The 23,780-nt window shown below is 48.7% G+C and overlaps 1 protein-coding gene across 1 annotated transcript in view; it reads left to right on the forward strand.

Moving 5' to 3' along the window:
• AATF (apoptosis antagonizing transcription factor) overlaps positions 1-21,597 on the forward strand; it is a 56,670-nt gene extending 35,073 nt beyond the window's left edge. The window contains exons 10-12 of the mRNA XM_074160623.1: positions 880-960; positions 4,268-4,339; positions 20,458-21,597. Coding sequence (XP_074016724.1) covers positions 880-960; positions 4,268-4,339; positions 20,458-20,521 — 217 coding nt within the window. The 3' untranslated portion in view covers positions 20,522-21,597. The remainder of the gene's footprint in view (positions 1-879; positions 961-4,267; positions 4,340-20,457) is intronic.
• The last annotated feature ends 2,183 nt before the right edge of the window (positions 21,598-23,780 follow it).

Consider the following 23,780-nt stretch of genomic DNA (forward strand, 5'->3'; position numbering starts at 1 on the left):
TATAACTAGTAGAAGTTTTCCTCTGCTGAAAACTTCTTTGACTTGATGAAGTTCTGGTGGAGGAGTTGAGCTCCCCTTCTAAATGCACGCGGGGATCAGACAGCACTTTCTGAACATGTTTGTTGCTTTTCTTTCTTTTGTAGTTTTGTGTAGTAATAGTTGGAGTGTTGTATAGGACTTCTTGCTAGATCTGCCAGGTTTAAGTCAGAGATGGTGGGGAGAAATACTTGCTTATCATTTTCAATATACTTTGCAAAACTGAGGGAGAAAATAAATTCAGAGTATCTACTGCATCATGGCAATTCTCTTCCTGAAGTTGGCATAACCTGTCTGACTTGAAGAATCAATTTAGGGTGTGGCAGACCATCTATTCTCTTACGGCTTTCTATATGCAAAACAGAAGCCCCAGTAATCAAGGCAGAAACAAAAAAGCAGTACCTGTAAAGACATTTTTTGCAGATTTTAGCATTTATATTTTGCAAAGATTTTATTTTTAATTCTAAAGATTCTTAAAAATATTCGGTAATCAAGAAAAGAGTGAAATACGGAGCCAAGCTTGTGGCCTCCGTGGGTTTTTCTGCAGGTGGAATATTCTCACTGAGTAGTGATTCTCTCCTTGGGATCAGCAGCTCTGCTCTGCATGTCCCGTTGTGGCTGGAGTCGGGAGAAACGCTCCTTGTTCAAATGCCGTGTCCGTGGGATGAAGCAGTACCATGAGAACCTGAGGTTTCATACTTGTTTTCCTGAGGTTCTGATCTCCTTCACTTGAGTAAATGCAGTGGGTAGAAGGGCTGGGAAGGGCCTCAGACCCCAGGGTACCTAAAACTCATTTTTCTAGTGGCCCTAAAAGTTGTGTAACGGTCGTTTTGCATTCCTCAGGCAATGGCTGGCCATCCAGAAGTTACGAAGCAAAATAAAGAAGAAAGTGGACAGAAAAGCCAGTAAAGGAAGGAGAATCCGGTGGGTGACAGCTTCTGCACGCAAAGAGAAGTTCTGGTTTTGCCAAATAAAGTCTGGCTGGGCTGGGTTGGCTCTGGGGTGCATTGGTAGGGTTATTCCGGCCTTTTAGGGCAAGATGTCTTGCTCTGGGGCATCCACTGGGGAGTCTTAATGTTCTTTGAGCCTGGAATAAGGGCTTGGTTGGATGCAGCCTGTGAGCTTTGCCCAGATCAATCTTGGCAAGAGTGTTCGTTGGTCTCAGAAATCGCAGGAGAGAGGTGTTCAAGTGTCCCTAAGCAATTTGGGGCAGTAATTTCTAGTGAAAGCCAGTAGACACCTCTTGTGCAATATATATTTAGCTGACTAAATGTGGGTAGCAGCTCTAGGGGAAGATGTGCAGAAATGCCTCTGTGAGGTAGACGTCCGTTTCCTACTGACTGTCGATCGGAATTTGGTGTTTAATCTCTATTTTCCTAAGTCCCGCTGCAGCTTTCTTTAGCTTCAGAGCTTTTCACGTCCTGACTCCTGGATCGCTAACTTGGGTTGATTTCTCCTGTTGTGTTTCCAGTGGAAGAATCTTCCACGCAGTAGGGTGGAAGGGGAAGCAGACGGGAGAGGGATAGGGTTGGTTTTTTCCCCCCGCTTTGCAGAGCAGATCTATTAGTCTCCCTGAGTTTAGCGTGACTGCGTGATTTGTAGTGGAGGAGGTGTTTGTGGCAGGGAGGCATGCTGAAAAGCTGCACTGCTTCCTGAAAAATCCGCAACATTAACCATCCTTTTGTGAGTAAACTATAAATCGTGAGTTTAGATGGCATCTGATAGAAAGTCAGTGGAGTCAGTCTGGGTCAGGCCTGGCATAGCAATTTTTAAGATAGATGTCATAAGATAATTTATTAAAAGAGGGAAGAGCTACTTTGTTGGCCTGAAAAGCCTATAATTATTGACTATCAATATTCTTTTCTGTCAGCATCACACATAATTGGATATATTCATGATTCAGTCAAAACTACTGACAACATCACACAACTGAGTCAGACTCGTAAACCTCCAGGAATAATGGGGAAGTCTCTCATTGTGTGCAATCTGTGGCTTCAGCATTCCTGAGAGATCAGCTATCTCGCCCAGTCAATTGCCTCTTAGATCTTAGGTGCCTTTTTTTTTTTCTTCTTTAAATAAAAGTTGCACTGACCCTGCAGGGAAAATATCAATAAAAGAAAAAAGTCTCATTGTACGTGTTTAGGATTAACATGCAGTTAAGCTCCGGTGTCTTTTCAGAATAGTCCAGTAGAGCCCAAATGGGTGTTTTTAAATAGTTGGTTCTTCCACTGAGGGACTCAGTGTCACCCCAAGCTTATCACTTATCCTCTGTTCTTCTTTTTCCTTCTCTAAAATTGGGGCAGCAGTGCTTAGACTTGTTTTCCTGAAGGGCTTTGAGATCCTGGAGAGCAAAGTATCAAACGCTAAGTTTCCTCTGTCTCCGTAATTCTTCCTTTTTAGCAATCCTTTAGCAAACCTTCGATATTACGGCATGTTTGGATGAAATGCGCTGGTTTATCATAGGGTCTGAGGATCTTCCAAGTGCTTTCAAAAGCAGTTGGTCTTCTATGTGACATAAGTACCTGTCCCCTTCATAGCCCGGGAGATTGGGGCACTGAGAGGGAAGTGAGCTCATCCAAAAACTCCACAGTCAAGCTTAAGAAACCTGGTGCCTCGACCTCTGCTGTCCCTCACTAGGACATGCCTTTTCTTGAGGGAGATGTTTGCACACCTGTTTTTCACGTCAGTGATTTCTGGTCCTGCGCTGCTGCAACATGGGGTGTCTGTCAATGAAATTAAATATTTTTGTATCCTGCCAGACTGGGATTTTTGAAGTCCTGATTTAAAAAAATGTGACAGTAATTAGTTCTGGACAAACTATTTTTGTCAGAGAATTTATCAGAATTGCTAAGTCCCCTTGCTGGGGACGCAGACCGTCCCTGGATAAGCTTTGATCTGTGTGAATCCATCAGTTATTAATGTCTCATAAGCAAACCATTTCATAGTCCAGCGTGTTGACCCCATGTTTGCTGCAGTACGAGCCCTGCGCGGCCATTCTGCTCCCTGACTCCATCCTCACAGCGTTGGACCAGGGCAGTTGCTTCCATGAGGAGTGACAAAGCCTTGATTGTGCAGAGAAGCCCTTGTGCGAGGGCGAGCGTGTGCTGTGCCTGAAGAGCCGTTCTGAAACAGTCTTGTGAGCTAAAAATCCCCTCCAGGGACCGTTCCTGCGTAAGCAAACAAAAGGGAGAGCAGAGGTGACAGAGTGGAAAGGTGATTCTGGGCAAATGCTCGTGAATCCTTTTGCCTGCTATTTGTCAAGCTCTAAAAATAGCAGCAGCTGGGATAAAACATTTCAGACTCGGGTAGGCAGCGTGGTAGTGTACACCAAAGCCAGCGGTTTGGAATCCCCTGCACTTGGACACCAGGCTTTAAAGCCACCTTTTCATTCAGAGTTTTTCAGTACTCTGTTAAATTGTATATGCCAGGTCCTTGAACGTAAGTCGTGAAAAGCTACTGCGAGTTCCTAGCCCAGAGTGGGAAGAGGGAAGGGGGTGCCGTGTCTGGAGGTGCAGTACAGCTCACAGAAGTATTTTGGTGGCTCAGAAGCTGAGCCAGATGCAGCACTGTGTCACCTTGGACATGCACCATCTCCTCTTTGCACAGGTCTTTTTCCTGCCTCCTCCTTTGCTTGTTTTTAGGTGCTCCATTTGCAAGTTATTCAGGGTAAGACTTTCCAGCCCCGGGTACGGCTAACAGAGTAGGATTTTGATAGCCTTCAGGGCCCTAGATACCATAGAGCAAGGAAAAAGTGGTAGCAGATGGATGCTTGGGAAGGTCTGACGCTCTGACGGTTCTGCTGCCTGCAGTGGGCTCTTTGGGCATAAATTCCAGAAGGTGATTAAGACACCAGCTGAACAGAAGGCTGAAAACGAGTTCTTTTTTCTCTGTCTCTGACTTTTCAGGGGTGTCTGTCTGGGAGTCTGATTAGTTACTCGTGCACAATTAATGGGTGCTGTATGTCCTCTTTCTAGCTGTGATAAAAAAAGGATTTGCTTGCTATTCAGTTCATTGTATCATCTGATTATTCTTCTGTCCATGTTCTAAGAAAGGAGGAGGAGGCAAGAGGGGGGGGAATTGCCAGCTACAACTAGTGACTCATTAGATACCAGCCACCAGGAAAGCCAGTGCTTTGCATTTCACTGACTGGGGTGTTTCTGTTCAAGCAGCAACATTTCCTTTTCATTAATAGTTACTAATGTGCTGCCTGCTTATTTCCTGCGCTGTTCAGGTACCATGTCCATAGCAAGCTGGTGAGCTTCATGGCACCTATTGACCACTGTACAATGAATGATGATGCCAGGTGAGTAATAGATTAATTACGTTTCTCAAATGGCTTCATGACAGCGTGATATTGACCTGTTCTTCAGTCTGTCGCCCCCTCCATTTCTTCTTATCAGTTAACCATTTGTCACTGGCATCATAGCCTGGGTGTCTTGGTCGCGTCTGTCCAGGCAGTCTGGCTGAGCTTCACTCTGTAATTACTGTGTCACCAAACAAGACATTTTCATAGATTTCCATACCTACATTTTGATTTCTGCTTTAAAACTCCTCTGATTTTGAAATCTTCGCGTTTTATGGAATTATTTTGGAAATAGACAGCAAAGTTATCTGGTGTCTTCAGGTATAATCAAAACTTACAAAGAACTTGTCTTTTAACAGAAATGGCAACTGGTTTAAATTCTGTTTAGTGTGTATTTACTTAGATCAGTTGATAACTGGAATAGTTCGGTCAAGATTCACTCAAGACCTAAATGTTGCTTGTGTTTATGTCTGTTTAAAGAATGAAGTATTATATTGGAAGCCGATAGTGTTTTAATATGCTAATTAGTAAAGAAAATATCAATGAAGTTTTGTGCAAAGTTACTAGATAGCTTTTCTACATATACACCCATATTTCTTAAATATTACATTTTTAAACTAAAGCTCAAAGTGCTGAGCTTTTTGTGGGAAGGAGGTGGAATAATTTTTCCAGTGAATGGATGTAGAAGGCTTGAGAAACATCTTTCCCCTGGGTTGTGGAACATGTTTGTGCTTTGTGAGAGAGAGATGTCATTTGTCTGTTTGCGAAATGGAAACCAAATACCTGCTGTTCTCCGACTGCTGCCTTTTGGGATATTGCACAGACTTCTGGATGAGAGAGAGCTCTCCACTAAGCTGCCACTAAGGCGTTTTGTGTCCACAAAAGACCTGTGCTGTTTCATCGTGCATCTCAGAGTTTCTTTACTCTCTCTTTTTTTTTTTTTTCAAGTGAGAAAACTGCTCCAATTTCTGAATATTGTCTAGATTCTCTCACCACAAAAATAAACATGTTGGATGTGTAGGGTGAAAGCTATTCCTCCAGCCACGTCGGGTGGTCAGTTCTGCCACCCCCGTACCTGGATCCTGGGAAGAGAGGGACACAAGTGGCTTGGGCACTGTGAGATTAGACATACACATTTTTGGTTATTTGGCAAATAAATCAAGTGCATTTTTGTTTCTGATATGCAGGGCTTGAGCCAGCCTCTGTTTGTGCTCCCCAGCTGTCAAGGACCTCCTTACCTGTGCAGAATTGGTGTCTTTGCTGGTTTGGATAGTCCCAAATCAAACATCAGGGACAGACACACATGTACCATCCTGTAGAAATGGTTCTGGGATGTGCTGCCTCTTCCCCTCATCTTTTTGGCTGAGGGTAATTAGCAGGTGGCGTATGTGTGTTTGGAAAAAACCAGTTCATAACTGTTTTCATTAATAATCCGCGTGACTCTAGCATTTCTCTATCTTACTATTATGTCCAGTTGACTGGTTACTACTTATGCTTTGAGAATTCCAAATTAGGTTAGAGTGTCTGTGGGTTTTTTGCATATAATACATATTGCACTGTCCTACAGGTAAGGCAGGTGCACGGACTCCTGCTCTGGCCCCGGAACGAAGGCAAGCTCAGCTTGTGTGAGGGAGAGGAAGGTGAAAAAAAGTAGTGAGGCTGATCCTAGTAACCTAAGAGTTTGCTGTCCCCAGAGGTGACATTGTCTCCTGCTTTGCGGTTCACCGCACTCACTTGTGTTCCAAAGGTTGCATAGAAAATGCGTTTTATAAGCCAAAATCCTCCAGCAGGTCAAGGCAAACATGAAGTGCCTCGAAACAGCTGGGAGAGGGGAGTCGTTCTGCACAACGGCCTTCTTGGGCCTCAGCTGCCCTTCGTTTGGCTCCCATCATCATAACCCTCATGCCCTCACTTCTTGGGAGGCACCGTGAGTCCACCACACGCTGCACGGGGCCTGGCTGACCCTCGGAAGCTGTCACAGCTGATGGGATGCCATCTCCATTGTGCTGCGTTGACGTAGTTATTATCAGGGTAGGGACAGAGCATGTGACATTTGGTTTGCTCAAAGTGTCTCCCGGGGCTTTTCTCCACATTGAGCGGGTTATTACATCCCTCGCGTGTTGGACGGGTTCTTTGGTGGCAACAGCTGCTGCTGCTTATTGTCTGACTGCGGGAACTTAGTCCTTACATTAAGTTTATTAGTCGCTTTGGAGGCCCGCCATACTTTCCATTAATGGCATTTTAGTCTCTTATCTCCCGCTGTTGGTGCAGCCCCGTCTACAGCGAGACTGTAGGTTGGTGTGTTCGCACACCAGCGAGTGTGCCCAAGGGTTGTACTGTGTGGGCAGCCCTATCCCAGTCTGCCCAGACCAGGCTTCCCAGCAGACCCTGGGCATGGGTGGGTTCTCTTCCCAGTTCTGGTGCCTTCGGGGATGACCTTGAAGAGGTCGCTCTGTGTTTCTGTCACTGATTCCCCTTCTGCGCAACCGAGGTCTGCTGCTGAGAAGTGCCTGTAAAAAACACTGGTTTAATAACAGTAGTAGTATTTCATTTTTTAACATACATAGGAAAGCTTTAGTTTCAGATGAGAGAGAGCTACACAAATAGAAGCCTAAGCTTTTCTCAGTGTTTGCCAAAGTACCTGCCGGTTACCTGTAACACAAAGAACGTGCCTTACATTTGCCTATTGCAGGCATTACAGCCTTCCTTAAGCAGTTTCTTTGCAGCCTCTTCCCCACAGGTTTTGCTTTGCCATTGTTTAGTCCTAATGTTGAGCTTAAATTTCCCTCTGCTGTAATTTAGGCCTGTTATTTATTTTCCTGTTCCATATGGGCTTTAAGAACAGATTCTTACTTCCTCTGTGCAGCAGCCCTTCCACATTTGGGTGGGAATTCTTGCTTTGCATGCTGAAAACCTGGGCGTTATTTAGCTTAGCTTCCTTCCTTCCCCCCCTAGTTTACACCATTTGTGTTTGCATCCAGAGATAAAACATATTCAAAATATTGGAGTGGCCAGTGTCTGGAACTGGACCTCTCGGGGTGTTTTGGGTCAACTCGCCCAAAATGAAGATATCTGCTGCTACCAGTCATTTCTTTGAAAATCAAAGCCACTCTCTAAGGGTCACTTCACATCCCAGTTTAAAATGCCCCTGCACTCGCCGTGGGCCATAATAACTCTCTAGCAGCACACGGCCGTGCTGGACAAGGCAAGAAGAATTCAACATCTGCTTTAAACTGCGGGTGAATTAAAAAGAAAAGAGCAGGCCTGTACGCATGAGAGGGAAGCAGTAATGATAACAGCTTTCCTTTGTGACAGAAGAAGGTAATTTTATTGTTTGCAAGTGTGAATTACTAGATTGAAAATGCGAGTATACACTTCACAGTGATGTGATCGTGCTCTGAGCCATTTTTTTTTTCCCTGGTCAGGCACTTAAAAGGCATGACCCCAAAATAAATACACATCTGAACAATGAGGTGCTCTGCATTGTAGTGTGAGAAATTTTAAAGTGTCAGTGAGCTGTATATAAAAAAAAAAAGGGTTGTAGAAACAGAGCTGGCAGAACATTCCCTTTAAGTTCTACCAGCGGCTACAGTGGCAGGTAGGGACCTGGAAAAGGCCAGTAAAGAAATATGTATGTGGAGATGTGGAGGGGCAGAAGCCTGGGGGTGTTGTGTAGAGTCTGGGGGGGCGAGTGGTGATGCAGTTCTGGTTCTCCCCTGGCCGTGCCCAGTCCTCGCTCCTCGTGAAGAACAGCACAAGCACTGTGTGACTGGGGCAAAAGCAGAGGGGAGTTGTCTGTGACTCTTTCCTTGCTTTACTTGCTGTCAGTGCACGAGTCTGTAGCAGTGTAACAGCTTGCTCTTTGCTGTATATTTAAATAGCTAATGCCGCCTAGGAACACGTTTCTGATTCTCTTGTACATTTAAGCCATTTTACACGACTCTGGCTGTGCAGAGAGACCTTAAAATAGTGCAAGGAACTGCTAGCCCTCACCTGAAGGTCCCTGTGTGGTGGTGCCATGGCTGTGGGATGCCCAGGACTTTTGGAGACGTCAAGTTTATCACTTACCACTGGCTGGGAAACAAAGAGCAGATGCATGTGACGAGAAACAGCCCAAGCTCCGCGTGGAGAAGGGGATGAACAGTTACTCCCCAATTGTTTTACAGCCTGAATTGGGAGAAGAGAAACGTACAAGTATAATAACTGCCTTTGTCAACATCACTGCCACTTTCTTTCTTATGCTTGCTGCTGGTTGGAATAATAGCATTCATGCAGGCAATTAATCTTCCTCTTGCCAGTTTTTCATGCACCCTACGTATGGGCATGGCTGTTTAACCTTGTGCTCACATATATTATGTTGTAATGTGTGGGACACTGGTGGCCTCAAGCCCTCCTCTATTTTAACCCCTCTTTGGTAGTATTTTAAAACATACACTGGAAAGTGATTTTTATGGTTATCTTGGGGTATATGTTTATAGACTTAAACACATTTATAGCACTCTTGGGCCAAGGTTTTTCTAATCGGTCCAAGGTCATTGCTATGTAAATGGGCCTGCCCTAAGCCGGGGAACCTGAAGGCAAAGCTTGAATGTAACTGCGCTGTGGTTGTTGTCCAGAGGAGAGTGTAGCAGTCTCGGGCAGGAATTACCCGAGATTGATGTCCCTCTGGTTGTGATGCACCTGACTTTGAGGGTGGCATCATGTGGGTGCCACCTCTTGGACTTGCCTTGAAATATTCTGTTCCCATCTGCACGACCCAGTGTGCTGCTGATCCCATTGCTCTGGTGTCTATCTGGTATCTACTCATCCTTCAGTACCACCATGTGCAACAGAGCTGGGGAGATGCCAGGCGTCTTCTCTGTTTTACGCTTTGGGAAACTGGGCATGGAGAAACGAGAGCCCATATCTCCAAAGACATTTGGGTCCAGAAACCCATGAGTCAGGAGCCCGAGTGACTTGCCAGAGGTGACACAGCAGGTCCGGGCCAGAGCTGTAGTTGAACCCACATCTTCCATGCTGTCACCTTCAGCTGGCCCAGCTCTGAAGAGCCGCCTGTTTTTAGGAGATCAGACATCTGTGCACTCGCAGAAAGCTCCTGTGCTTGCCCGATGTATTTCTTTATGGGCAAACTGGGGCTAGAAATTCCCACTGAAGGCCTGCGGGTCCATGGGCAAGTGAGAGTATTTTCAGTATGTGCAGAGATGCCGTATCTGCAGGAGCGGATCCTCTAAACAGCCTGGTTGTGGCAAGGTCAGGTAAAGCCTGTGTTCCTGGGAAGAGCTGTGTGGGGATTTGGGGTTTGTTATATCTCTCTGTCAGCTTTGATATATAGATCTTCGGATCTCTGCACTGTACGTGTGTTTGTGGAACAGAGACTAAACACAGACACTTTAGAAAAAAGTATAATATCAAATTACTGCTAAGTTTGATGAACATCATTATTTCACCTCTGGAGGACGGTAACTTGCAGGAGAGACGTTCTTTAAGGACACGGATGTTTGGTCCAAACACCTTTATCTCCCAAGACGACTCAGGATATTCTGACAGGTAAAACAAGATTGTGCAAATATGCAACAGTGATCTAATCAGCTGGAACAACAGCAATATTTTAACTGGCGCTACCTTTTAACAGCATCATTAAGGGCTCTCATTACTCTTTTATTAGAGGCTCACTCTATTTCTTATCAGATTACAGAATGAACATAACTCATGGCACTGATTTGATCTCTTGTTAAAGAGGATTACAGCTTTGCATTAACTTGGATTGACACGGTTTATAATTTGCTGTTGATACACATGCTGGCGGTGTCGCATGTTTGACCCCCTCCCCACGGCACTGCAGAGGAAAAGGACACCCATACATCATCATTAAAGATGGCACCCAGCGCAGAAATGGGAGGCAAAAGGAGGCTTTTCCGCAGTAAAGTCAGGCAGGACAAAAGAGACGCGTTCTCAAGTGCAAGCTGAAATTCCAAACGGGGATTTGTAACTGGGTGAAGATGGGGGAGAATATATCGGCTTTTAGATAGGTTACTTTTTACCTCGGCAAATGGTTCTTCATTATGGAGGAGGACTCAAATATGAGAAGAAACTTCTTCACGGTGAGGGTGCCAGAGCCCTGGAACAGGCTGCCCAGGGAGGGTGTGGAGTCCCCTTCTCGGGAGATTTTCAAGACCCACCTGGATGCAGTCCTGAGTAACATGCTCTGACATGCTCTGGGCAATCCTGCTTCGGCAGGGGAGTTGGACTAGATGATCTTTATGGTCCCTTCCAACTCTAAAAATTCAGTGAAATTCAGTGACTTTGCATCTGTTATGAGCCAAATTTTTTTTTTTATGAGCCTTTTTTTTTTTTTTTTTTTCATCGGTTGGACTAGATGATCTTAAAAGGTCCCTTCCAACCTAGGTGATTCTGTGATTCTGTGAAATTAGAGGGAAAAAGATGGCCGTAATGGGACTATGTCAAACCCTGCGGTTCCACCCACGGCATGAGGCACAGAATCTTTTCCGTGAGCTGGGGAAATTTCCCCGGCTCTTCTCAGATCTCCCAACGTTGTGATTGTCACCAGCTAGTGAACTGGTCCCTGCTTTGGGGCAGTATGGATCATACACCCCCAGCTGATGCTGTTAGTTTAGCCAGATAACCTGGGGTGGAAGTTACCTTAGTGTCACCTCACTGGTTTGTAGGAACCCCAGGCAACTGGGGCTTCAAGCTTGGGCTGCGTGGTGTGTTGTGGCTCCCGTCTTCCAGCTCCCGTGTGTGCATTTGCTCTCTGTATTTACGTTTTTTAGCATATGGTCAAGTTCCAGCAGACCGTGCTGTAGCATGGATGCCTGTATATACCTATATACGAATACGTACAGTCTCTCCACACCTGTGGGGGTCCATTTTGTGTTTGGCTTTGGAAGTGCAGACTCAGAAGGCAGCAGAACTGAGCTCGGGGCAGGAGTCGCTGCCTGAAATCCCACGACCAAGTGCAAGAAATTAAGCTCGTGACCCCACAGTCCCCTCGGCCTCGGGTAAATGCTTGGTAGAGCATCCGGCCCACTCTTGTTCTTGCCCAAGCAAACCGGTGCCTGCTGGGAAGCTGAATTAAGACAGAGATTATCCAGCTGCCGGTGAGGTTTGGATTAGAGCGTCTCCCTTGGATTCTGCCAGGATGTTGTGTATTTTCCCAATCAGTATTCTCACTCCTGGATTTACTGCAGTTGCTTTGTCACAGTGTGTCTTGCTGCAGGCAGAGGGGGTACGTAGTAGGAAATCCTGGTATTAAAAGATTAATTTACTTATATGACAAGAGTTTAATATTTTTAAAAAATAATAAAAAAAAAGTTGGTGAGATACCAGCCTGTAACTTAGCTCACTTTGTACTTCGGGTATTAAAACACCATGAGACTAGATTAATGGAGGAATTTGGGCTCTGCGATTGTCAATCCAGTATGTTCACCACGACAGCAGTCCCTGAAAGGCGGCAAAGCCCTTCTTTCTGCAACAACTGAACCAGCGGCTTCTGTGCTGCGCGGCACAAACCTCGGGTGAGAAGAACTCTTCTAAGTTTGTGTAGACACAGGTTGTCCTGCTTTTATTGGCTTTGTTTTGGGAAACAAAGAGATTAGGTGGAGGGCAGTCTCTGAGCGTGCGGTGCTCTGACATTTCAGAGAAATCGGGTGTTTCTGGCGTGAGGCTGCAGGTGGGAGCACGAGCTGCTCATCTGGGCTCTGTGGCTTCTGGAAGAGCCCCCTGGTCCCCTCTTGGGTCCCTTGGGGGGAGATGGAGAGACTCTACTAGGGAGGCGATGTGTACCCCGGTGCTCAGTGGTGGGGAGACCTGAGCTGTACTGGAGACCGGGGAAAAAAAGCACGTGTTGTCCCATGAAACTGAACCTTCTTGTCTTGGCCGTTGGTCCCGAGGCACCGTGGCTTCGGGATCATTCTGCCCTTTGTGTATCCTTTTGTTTGGTGGATTTTATCCCCCTAACCTTTGACTCGGCCTCAGAAGTCAGCTCATGTAGGTGCAGTTAAGCATCCCGTATCGCTGTTAACCATGGCTGTTAGACGGGTTGGTATTTAAACTAGGAGTTTTTGTATGTTTTGAAGCTGGCAGCAGTGAAGTGGTGTACGTGACCCCGGTTAGTGCCAATGGGCTGAAATCATCGTGTCCCAACATTTGATGTTTGACATCCCGAGTAAGAAGACAGACGCCTCTGTTATGGAAATTTCCTTTTTAAAGGGAAAAAAAATAACCTGTTAAGAGCTGCAAGATGATTTGTCGTCCTTCCTTTGTGAGACAATTTGTCTTCTCCTGCATCAAATCTGTTATAAAACAGGCAAGCTGTGAAAGAGGGAAATCATCCTAGGAATATGGGATGTTAAGGTACACAAAGAATGGTCCCCTCCGTGCGCCTGTGTGCACATCTGCGCAGGGCACTTCACATGCGGCATTACAGTGGCTGCTCTGCTCAAATACCCATCGAAAAACAGAGACCGAGGAGGCAACATTTTATGAATTTCACGGGGAAATTAAAGCTGCTGGAAAGCGTGCCAGCGGGGTGAGCTGGAGCTTTCTGAACCTCCCGGCGTTCTGCTACTTCTCCAGCCTCTTGTCCACATCTTTTCTGCTTTGTGCTGTAAAAGCTCAAGTGAAAATGTGAATGCACATCCGAAATCGGGATGAGAGAGGTGCCATCTCATTAACGCTGTCCTGAGCTCAGGGGTGGTGAGCGGGCAGATGGCTGTGTGCTGGCGTAAGGGGGGAACGTTCAGAATAGGTGACAGATGTGGCAGGTCTGAACCCCGGCCCCGATTAAGTTTGGGGGACGGTACCTCAAGCAGCAGCCCCTCTGTCTCTGCTGCCCTCCCTCTCCCCACCCCATCCGCAGCTTCGGCCTCACAAAATGTGCAGAGTCCCTTTGTTTAGGGCAAGAACCAGATTTCTGAAATATTTATAAATCTTTGTGCCTGGTCTCATGAGACAAACCAGAGGTCACATGTCACCTTTCATAATTTAAAGCCGTGGGGCTAAAAGCATTTGCACAGACTTGAAGGACCCAATCCTGACCTGCCTGAGCGAGAGGGAATTGCGGCAGACCTTTCTGAATCTCCTTCAAGCGCCGGGCACGGTGATGAGAGCCGTCTGGCTCTGTAATTTATAGCCGGAGTCGCGCGCTCCGGTTTTGGGCCGTGGCGGGGAAGCGAGTGAGAGAGTGCCATCTCGTGGGGCTGCCTTCCCGGCCACGCTGCCCGCACAGCACCGCACCATACTGCACTGCACCACATTGTACCGCACCGTACTGTATCTCACTGTACCACACCGCATCTCACCGCACCGCACCACACCACACCACACTGTACTGCATCACACCGTATCGCACCGCACCGCATCATACCACACTACATCACGCCACACCGCATCGCACCACGCCGTACTGCCTTGCACCGCATCACGCCACACCGCATCACGCCACACCGCATCACGCCATGCAGCATTGCACCATGCCATACTGCCTTGCACCGCATCACACCACACCGCATTGCACCACGCCATACTGCCTTGCACCGCACCGCATCACACCGTACCGCATCACACTGTACCGCATCACACGATACCGCGTCGCACCGCACCAACCCACATCGCATCGCACTGCGCCACACTGTACCGCATCACACCATACCACATCACACCGTACCGCATCACACCATACTGTATCACAGTGCACCACACTGTACCGCATCACACCATACCTTATCACACCGTACCACATCACACCATACTGCATCACACCGTACCGTATCACACTGTACCGCATCACACCATACTGCATCACACCGTACTGTATCACACCATACTGTACCACATCACACCACACTGCATCTCACTGTACCGCATCACACCACACCACACCGAACTGCATCTCACCGTACCACATCGCACAGCACCGTACTGCACCACACCACATCTCACTGTGCCACATCTCACCGCACCGTACCGCATCACACCACACCGCATCTCTCCGTACCGCACCACACTGCACCACACCATACCGCATCACACCGCACTGCACCGCACCACACTGCGTTGCACCACAGCACACCGTACTGCATCGCATCGCACCATACTGCAGCACACTGTACCACACCGCATCATACCATACCATACCATACCACGCCACGCCATGCCAAGCCACACCACGCCATGCCACGCCACATCACACCATACCACATCACACCGCGTTGCACTGCACCGCACCACACCACATCGCACTGCACCGCACACCAGACACCCGGCAGCGCTCTGCTCTGCATTTCAGAAACCTCGCTTTAAAAAACATGGCTGTTTTCATTCCGCTTTGATGATTGCTGCTGCTCGTTTTGCTCCACGTCATCAGCCATAGCCTGGGTTTGTCGCTGTGGGAATACCAGCGTGGGCAACACACGTCGGGAGGTGTGCGAATAGAGAGCCAAACCCCCACCCCACAGTACACTTAGGGTAATGCCTTTGAGTAGAAATTGATAAATAAAAGGCTTCACCTTGCTTTCTTTCCCTGGGTACCTGCTCTGCTTGCTGGACACCTAGTAATCTGAATTTCCTGCTGGTGGACAAAAGATTCCTTAGGGTACAGAGGGAAAAGTTTTCCAAGGAAATGATGGGCCGTCAGTTCCACAGCCAGCTTCAGTTTTCATCGGGAGGTGTGTGTTTTCCATCCTCCCATTCTTCATGGCTGTTCATGCTCCATCTTCCACCAGTTTTTGTGAATTAAAAATTCATTGCTCCCAGTGGAGGATGTCAGTAGGAATGGGGTAGTACTGCTCGGGGCATATTCTAAATTATCTTTTCTTTTTTTTTTTTTTTTTTTGCCTGGAAGAAGAGAAGACGTAAAAGGTACATGGGAAAAGGTAGAGAAATTTGTTGGAGGGTGTTTTTATAAAAACAGCACAGCAGCGACTCAGGCAGTATTGCCATATTAACAGCACTCTGAAAAAAAACAAACACCAGAAACTGAATTTTCCCCCTTAATATTGTTCTTTTAGTAATTTACAGAACTATATTGAAAAAAAAGACAAGTAAGATGACTATAATTAAACAAATGAAGTAGTACAGCATTAGCTGGTCTCCCCTCCCACGGGCAGGTGTGTGTTTGGTTTCCCCTTGGTGTATTTGGTGGAGTGGTGCTGCTGCAGGTGGGCAGGGTAGATTCCTGGGCAAATCTGAAGAGGTTCTATGATTTATATTTTGATGATTCATATATTTATCAAATGTGCTCTTGCTATTAATATTCACCCAGGGCACTCCTGCCCTCTGCCTGTGTCTTCCTGTGCTCTCTGTAGCAAGGATTTTGCCTATAAAATGCGTTTAGGAGCAATACCTGGGATTTGGAGGGAGGTAAAGCCCAGTGGACAATTAGCGCACACAGCGCACCGTGTGAAGTAGTTGTTGCTATTTATTTTTTATTTTAAATACTGCCATTGATGTGGAATCACCGGTTTCTACGGTGGGGAGCCGGTCAGCATTTCCACGCCGCCGTGGAGCGGGGGCTTCGCAGGGGGCTGGGGTCCGTGGCCCCTCTCCCGTGCGCCGCCGGCTCCTTTGTCTGCGGAGCGCGCGTGGCGGGGGGAGCTCCCCGCAGCCGGCAGCGATGCTGTGACCGTGCCAGGGCTGCGTGAGTGTCACCCTGTGAACGGGAAGACACTCGAGCTTGGGGTTTGTTGGGGGGAAAGCCTTCCCTGGGGTCCACGGCGTGGCCGGGGCGGCGAGCGGCGCCAGAGCATCCCTTCCTCGCCCTGCCCACAGCACCGGCGTAGCCACGGCCGAATTGCAAATCGCACCGATACCAGGATTCTTCCAACCAAACCGGGGCGCGGAGAGCAGAATAAAATGCCTCCCTCGCTTAGACCTTTTGTCTCGGGCTGCTGGTGCGTTGAGAGAAGGGGCCGGGCAAACTTTGTGGGTGCCCGTGGTGCTGGGAGGGGACGAGTGCCTGGGCACAGCGCTCCCGGCACCGTCCGCTGCCTTTGGAGTCAGCTCAGAAGAAATGCATAAATAATTAAGCCAAGGTACTTACACACACATGTTTTATGGCAAATGGCTGTGTGGTTCATGATCATTTTTTCCAGAAACAGGTTTTATGATAATATAGTAAAAATATTAAATTAGAAAATGCCTCACTAAGGGTGATAAAACCTTACTACAGTGGAAATAGGTAATTATCCCCTCTACAGCCTAAATGACAGTTTAAAAGAAATAAAAATGTTAGTGCTCATTACTTGCTTTTGTAGGTTGCAATAAAGGGTAAGTTAAATTTTAATTCAAGGAAGACCCCTGTATCGACCTGCTTCTTCCACACTCTCTACCGGAGGTGTGAGTACCGTTAATTACTGGCGTAGGTTATTCCTCAGCGCAGTGCTCCGGCCGGTGCCTCTTTGTGCTAAAGTCACCTCTCTTCCGTCTGGGGGTGGTGGACTCGCAGTGGGGTGGGTTCTTTCAACTCAGTGGCTCAAGTCCCATGCTTAATATGTGGGGGTGGAGGAGAGAAATTTTATATTTTTTAACCAAAATCCAAGTTCATTATGCGTAGCCTTAAGGGGGCTGAAAGTATTAAAATCCACACTTACCCTGGTGAATTGAAACAGAGACAAGGTTAAACCTGGAGGATTGATGAGTTTTACTCTCTGCATGGTTAAATCCTGCTGAGAAGAGATGCTGTAGCAGAAAGGTAGCCTAGATGATGAGAAGAGGGAAAAAAAGGTTGGGTTATTTATTTATTTTTTTTACCAGGGTAGAATATCTGCTCTGTTTCAGGGGTGATGGGGTTACCCGGTTTCCCTCCTCCTGTCACTCTCAGCCAGGGTGTCTGCCCACGCTGTGTTATTATCCAAACAGCTCCAAATGAATTTTCCCTTCAGCGGAGGTTGCCAGCGTCGTTCCTGGCAGGATGGGGCCGTCGGGGCCTGTCTGCGGTCCCCCCCCCCTTCTCACCCATGAAACCTGGGGTGCGAGTGCCGGAGTCTGTCAGTGCTGGCAGTGGCTGGAGAAGAGAAATTCTTTCTTGAAGTCTCCCTGGGCCCTGCTTGCTTGAAAAATGAGTGTTTATTCAAAATCTGTAGGATTGGAGCAAATTCGGGGTTGATCCCTGAACTCCTGTACCCATCAGAAGACTACCAAAAAACCAAAAATGAAGACAAAAACCCGAGGAGGCTGGTTCATCAGTGGGAAAGGCCAAGGCGGGCTGCAAAGAAACAGTACTTTTGGCTTTTGCCCACTTGCTGCAAAAATACAGAAACTCTTGCTGGTTTGGGCTAATTTCTGTGGGGTTCCCCGGGATGTTCCCATTGCGTTTGAACTCCCCTCTGCTGCTGGGGACTGTAAAAAAAGGAATGAATGTGTAAGAGAAGGGCACGCGTGGAGGAACGGCCGAGGGGAGCCCCTCTGTGCGATGGAGGTGATGGCAGGGAGCGAGTCCCCTTTGAATTTTGCAAAATGCCTTCGGGGTACGTTTGGCCACGCAGCTGGAAGGTTTGAAGCCTGTTACCTGTGAGTGAGGCTCGTGGGCAAAATAAAAGCCGTTTCTGCTGCTCACGGGGTGTGGAAGAGGAGCAGGAGACCTGCCTGCAGCTCGCCGGGACTGTGAGCGGTGTCCAGGCTGAACCGGGAGAGGGTTTGTCCTCCTGGCAGGCTCCAGAATGGGATTTCTTCAGTCTTTTGTGTTGCCCAAGCAAATCAGCAGCTGGAGGAGAGTGTGGTTTTATTGCCAGGATGAAGAACATCCCCACATGGGGCAGTTGAGGTCGGTGGAGGGCAGCGGAGCCATCTGCAGTGGGAGCATGGATCCTCCCAAGAAACAGCCGTGTCTGCAGAGCCGGGACTGAGATCTTGATGGTGTTTAGGTACAAAACCTGGGGGAGAGCCCACGCAGCACTGGAGGCGTGCGGAGATACCACACTGCTCCTTAGCAAAGGGTGGAGGGATGGGAGTGTGTCCGTGGGGGAGAGCTGTGAGTTATTTCATCGCTGGGAATGGAACTGGGCTGGGCGGGAATGGAACTGGGCTGGGTGGTGCCTCTGCCCAGCACGTCTTTTAAAACAAACCGAGCGTGGGAGCTGCACAGACCAGAGGCATTGAGCCCTGACAGGGCAGGAGGAGCATCCCTGTGGCAGGATGGAAAATGGAAACCCTCCAGAGAAGAGGAGCCGTGAGCCCCTGCTGCTGCTGGGGGGGAGGTTCTGCTTTGCAGACACCTTTCCTCTGCCTGACCAGGCTGGGGTCTGGCACTGCCCGTGGCTTCGTGCTGCTCCCAGCAGGCTGGAAACCAGCATTTGGTATCCTTATTTATCTTCCTTAGATGGTTTTCCTCCATGCAATTAAGCCACCATATTTAAAACGAGGGGAGAAAGGATGAAATGGGTGCTGTTTCGTTGAGAGTCCCCCAGTCGCCGTGTCCTTGTTGGCAGCAGCGCCGCTTGCCGTCCCATTTCTCACTAGAACCAGCAAAAGCGAGTTACATTTACCAGTTTATCAGCCAGGAAAGATGGAAAATGATGTAGGTTTGGGTAAGGCATTCCTCTCCTTTTTTTTTTTTTTTTTTTTCTTTTAAAGTTTCAAAGTTTCCAGCTTTTCAAGCACCGGTTCTGTTTTCTAGAAGTGTTTTGATTTTGCACTTGTGTTGAACCTGCCGAACCCTGCGTGCGCGCTCCTGCTTCAACACAGAAACTCCGGCCGGGGTTTCCGAGCCTCGGCTGGGCTTTGCGCACAAAACGTGGCATTGACCATTTTGTCAGGCGAGGAGACCACAGACTCATTTTTCTGAGGGTGGAGCAGCTGATTGGTTAATTAGCTTCTAAATGAAAATTAATTTAAGAGAAGTGGCCCTCTCTCAGTCATCCATGCACGTCTGTCCAGCCTCCTGCATTGCTGGAACTTCATTCCTCATCTTCCCAGGGTTAATGGCTGGCCTTTTTTTGCCATCGCTGTTCAACACTGAGGGGTTCCTTCGTTCCCGAGGCTGACAGGTGACTCCCTCCATGGAAGCGTCTGCAAGAAGCAGTTTTCAGACCAGTTGCCATCTTTCATTGATCTGGGAAGGAGCAAGGCATCAGCGCGGCCCTAGCAAGGGTGGTCCCTGTTGTGGCTTAATCGAGGAGGCAGCCAAAAATCACCGTGTCGCTGTCAGGTCTGAGCTTCAGCCGTTGAAGCCGTATTTTACTGACTCTGGAGCGGTGCAGAAGTCTCTTGTCTCTGCCTGTCCTGACAGGTTTCCCGGCTTCCGCAGCGGCTGCTTTCCCAGGCACTGGCCCTGATGAACCCTCGGGTTGGGATGGGATGGGATGGGATGGGATGGGATGGGATGGGATGGGTTGGTTGGGGCTCTAAGTGTACTCCGAAGAAAAAATACTGTCCTCCATGTAACCAACACTCCTCCGTGTGCACCGTCTCTGCCAGGCTGTCGCTTTAGAAAGCACCTGTGTAGAAAATAAGGCTCTCCCAGTGCTATTTCCTTGATTTCCAGAAACGCGTGATTCATAAAAATGCTCTCTCCTTTCCCCCATCTCTCTTCTCGGGTTACTTTGGTTTTAAAATTAAAGCTAAATAACACCAGCCCACTTTTTTTATATATTTTTGTTTGTTTGTTTAAAGGGAAACTTGCTCCTGTTATCAGAATTGCTGCATGTGTGATATTAATTGGAATCTTGTTGCTGGGTCATTTTCATTGTTTTTCAAGTACCGTCAAGTCCAAGAAAATGTATGAAAACTAAATTATAGTCCCACGTAGCCTGTCTGATTGAATCCTCCTTATGGCTCTGCGGTCTCCTACATCCTATTAAAATATTCAATCTTGTTTTCTTACTTGAAGAGCCTGTCTGTAAAGGGCAAACTTATAGAAAACCTCATTCTCTGGAGATGTGGTATCCAGCCACACTGAAATATTTACATATTTCTATACTGTGTGTGATTGGTCTTATGCAAGTTCTCCCCTTTGCCTGTATTTATTAATAAAGATTGTTGAATGCATTTTTAATTATACAAGGCCTCATTGTAAGGAGTGGATAGTTTTCCTGGCGGCCTCTTGCTTCTGTTTTGACCTTGAAAAGTAACTTTTCCCCCCTCCTTCTTCCTCTTTTCCCCAGGACGGAGCTGTATCGGTCGCTGTTTGGAAAACTCACGGGTCCCGAAGAACCCGAGCGGAATTAGCATCATGCCGTGGCACCGGGATTGACCACACCGACAGGTTCCGCTCCACTCCGGGGGGGTCCGGGGGTCCATCCCGCTCTCTGTGACATCTCCTGATACCGCCTGGTCACCTAAACCTGCCCGAGAGCACCCAGAGCTGGTTTGTCCCTAAAAACCTCACTGAAGGAACATCAAATCCGGTTACTGCTCCATCCCACAGGCTCGGAAAGAAGAGCGAGGGGGGGGGACATTTCGCTTGGCTGAACGCCCTCCCCTCCAGCTCTAAAATGAACTCTGCTTCCTCCCAAAGACAATCCATTTTTAACTATTCTCTTTAAATTCCTGACCTTGATTTTGTAATCTGCTCCACGCGGGGGGGGGGAGGGGAGGGACACGCCGTTCAGGCCAGCAGGGACCACCAGCTCCCCCCTTGCAATCAGGTCACCCACGTTTGTGTTAAATCCTTGGGGATTTTTATTTGGGGGATTGGAGGGGGGTGGGTATGTGTTTAAGCGTGCTGTTCTGGTCGTTGGCTGCGTATCTGGAATGTGTGACTTTATTTTTCACTGAGTCAAGAGGATTTAAATGTCATTTACATAATTAACGTGGCCTTAAAACAGAGGAAAGGTGCTCTCCCTCGCTGGCAGCCAGAGCTCCCAGTTCACAGGGGGATGAGCTCGATACGGGGGTACGGCGGGGGATATTTCTGCAATGAGAGCATATTGGTGAATTTTTCAGCCCGGTATTGATCCCAAACACTCAATTATTTCTGCTGATGGTGACTCTGGGCCGTCCTCTCCTCACCGTCACCCTGCCACTGGTGAAAGATGCCAGCAGGAACGTAAAACCGGCCGGAGGAGATGACTCAGTCCAGGGGTTTTGTGGGGTTTTTATATCCAAAGGTCAGGAGCCGGAAATTAAATCCCCGTAAGGGGAATGTGCCAGCCTGCTGGGATCAATCCGAAATGGGGGTTATCTTGCGTAAATAATATGTGCATGTATGTGTGTGTGTAAGGTGGCCAGTGCTTGGGACCACGCGAGCTGCACTGTCTTTGGTTTGTGTTTTGCGCGCTCCGATTAAAACGCTTCGTAAACCGATGGGCCGAGTGTGATCGGGGCAGGGAAGGTACCGGCAGCCGCGGAGATGCTGGGAGGGCTGGAGCCCCTCTGCTGGGAGGACAGGCTGAGAGAGCTGGGGGGCTCGGCCTGGAGAAGAGAAGGCTCCGGGGAGACCTTAGAGCCCCTTCCAGGCCCTGAAGCTGGGGAGGGACTTTTTACAGGTGCGTGTAGTGACCGGACGAGGGGTGATGGCTTCAGCCTGTGAGGGGAGAGTGAGATGAGATCCCAGGAAGAAATTTTTTTACTCTGAAGCTGGTGAGAGCCTGGCCCAGGCTGCCCAGAGAAGCTGTGGCTGCCCCATCCCTGGAGGGGTTCAAGGCCAGGTTGGAGGGGGCTTGGAGCAACCTGGTCTGGTGGGAGGTGTCCCTGCCCAGGGCAGGGGGTGGCACTGGGTGGGGGGGGGAGCTTTAAGGTCCCTTCCCACCTGAAACCATTCTATGGGTCAATGGTTTTAGCCTTTTTTTCCCCCTTAGAAGACTTTCTCTGTAGCTCTCCCTGGAGCTGTCTGCAGGGCTGATACTAATTAATCAATTTTGCACCTCATCATTGCAGATCTAAGCCTCCCCTGGAGTTCCCTGCTCCCAGGAACCAGCTTCCCAGCACCTCCAGTGGTGAGGGGAGCAAAGGCTCCACCAGGGTAAGGCAGAACCAGCTCCTCGGCAGAGACGTGGCTTCAGCTGTGGTTGGTGTGTGAAATTCTGGGTTTAAAAGTGGGGAAAAAAGCACACCTGCGTATGGATACAGTTCTGGCTGAATTCTGCCCCCGAGAATGGGGACAGCTTGGCGCAGTGTGACGTGAGGGGCCAGATCCTGGTGGCAGAAACGGTTCCCTTGGGCGAGGAGCCTCTCTCTCCACGTGGGATGAGGTGGCAACGGGGGCAGCTCCCTGCCCCGTGCGAGAACGGAGCATTTTTCTCAGCTTTAGAAAATAAGTGCCAAGGTGAGTATTGACTTTGTGTGGAGAACGCGCGTATCACGGATGGATAAATCTCTCCCCTCGCTCGCGGCCAAGCAGGAGCTGCAGCTCTCGGAGAAGCGCATTGATTTCTCCCATCCCCTCCAGCTCGCAGCTTTCGGGGCAAAATTGGCCAGGTGGAAACACTCTGAGTGTCACCGTTGGCTCCTCTCGGCCGCCTTTTTCATTGCAGGAGCCCACTAATGACCTTCTGTACAGCAAAGAGCCCGGTGGTGATGCCCAGCCCTCCCATGGGGGAGTCATGGGCAAAGCCGGGGAGGAGATGGACCCAAAGGGTGGATGGCTGCAGGGAAGGCGGAGTTGTAGGACACGGCCCAGGCTGTGACGAGCTGTTCATGTTCATTAGCCAGCCAGCTCGTTTGGTTTAGTGTGATACGTGTCAGTGGGCTGCTCCAGTGCCGAGGGCTTCACCCACGGGGCTCCCCAGCTCTGGGTGTAACCGTCTTCCATGGCAAATCCTGGCACTGTCGCGTTCTGTCCCGCCACCCCAGAAATTCCTGCTCTCCGGCAGTTAGCGGGAACCCGTGTGACCCAGTGGCACCTTCCACCCTTCGGTGTTGGCACAACCCACACGCCGAGGGCCGAGACGCCGGTCCCACCCCTCGGCCTCTACCTGTGCTGGTTTTCTGAGCGGCAGCAAAGCTGCGTGGCCTTCCAACATCATTAAAATCTCATGGTTTAATAACCCCGATTCTGAAAGGCATCGAGGGGAGTAAATTAGCTGCTTCCAAAGTTTGTGTCGGTGGAATGGTTTCACGCTGCTGGCGCGGTCAGAGCAAGCATTAAGGATGTTTCACAGAGAGCGCCGTGTCCCCACGTTGGGTGTATTTTTCTGCCCTGAGTGTGTGGCCGTGGCTCGGGGACCGCGGTCCCTGTTGCTGCTGTGGCCCCCGCTCCCACCCGCCCCCTCTGTCCTTTACAGCTGTAGCACTGGGACACTTGGATTTTTTTTTTTTTTCCTTTTTATTTTTTTTTTCCTGAGCGAGAGCAGGATGTAATGTTAAAAGGGTAATATGAAACACTTTAAATGTGATAACTTCTTGTTGGTATTGTTTGAAGAGATAAGAGTCAAAGCCCTACTAAGTGTGCTTTTGAATTTACTTATCAGTGTTTAAGCAGGCTTTTCTCCCAGCGCCCCCCCCCCAACCTGGGCAGCGCGATACTCGGGGAGACCCTGGGCCGGCA

This window comes from Numenius arquata, chromosome 18, assembly GCF_964106895.1.
Source record: "Numenius arquata chromosome 18, bNumArq3.hap1.1, whole genome shotgun sequence".
Classification (NCBI taxonomy): Eukaryota; Metazoa; Chordata; class Aves; order Charadriiformes; family Scolopacidae; genus Numenius; species Numenius arquata.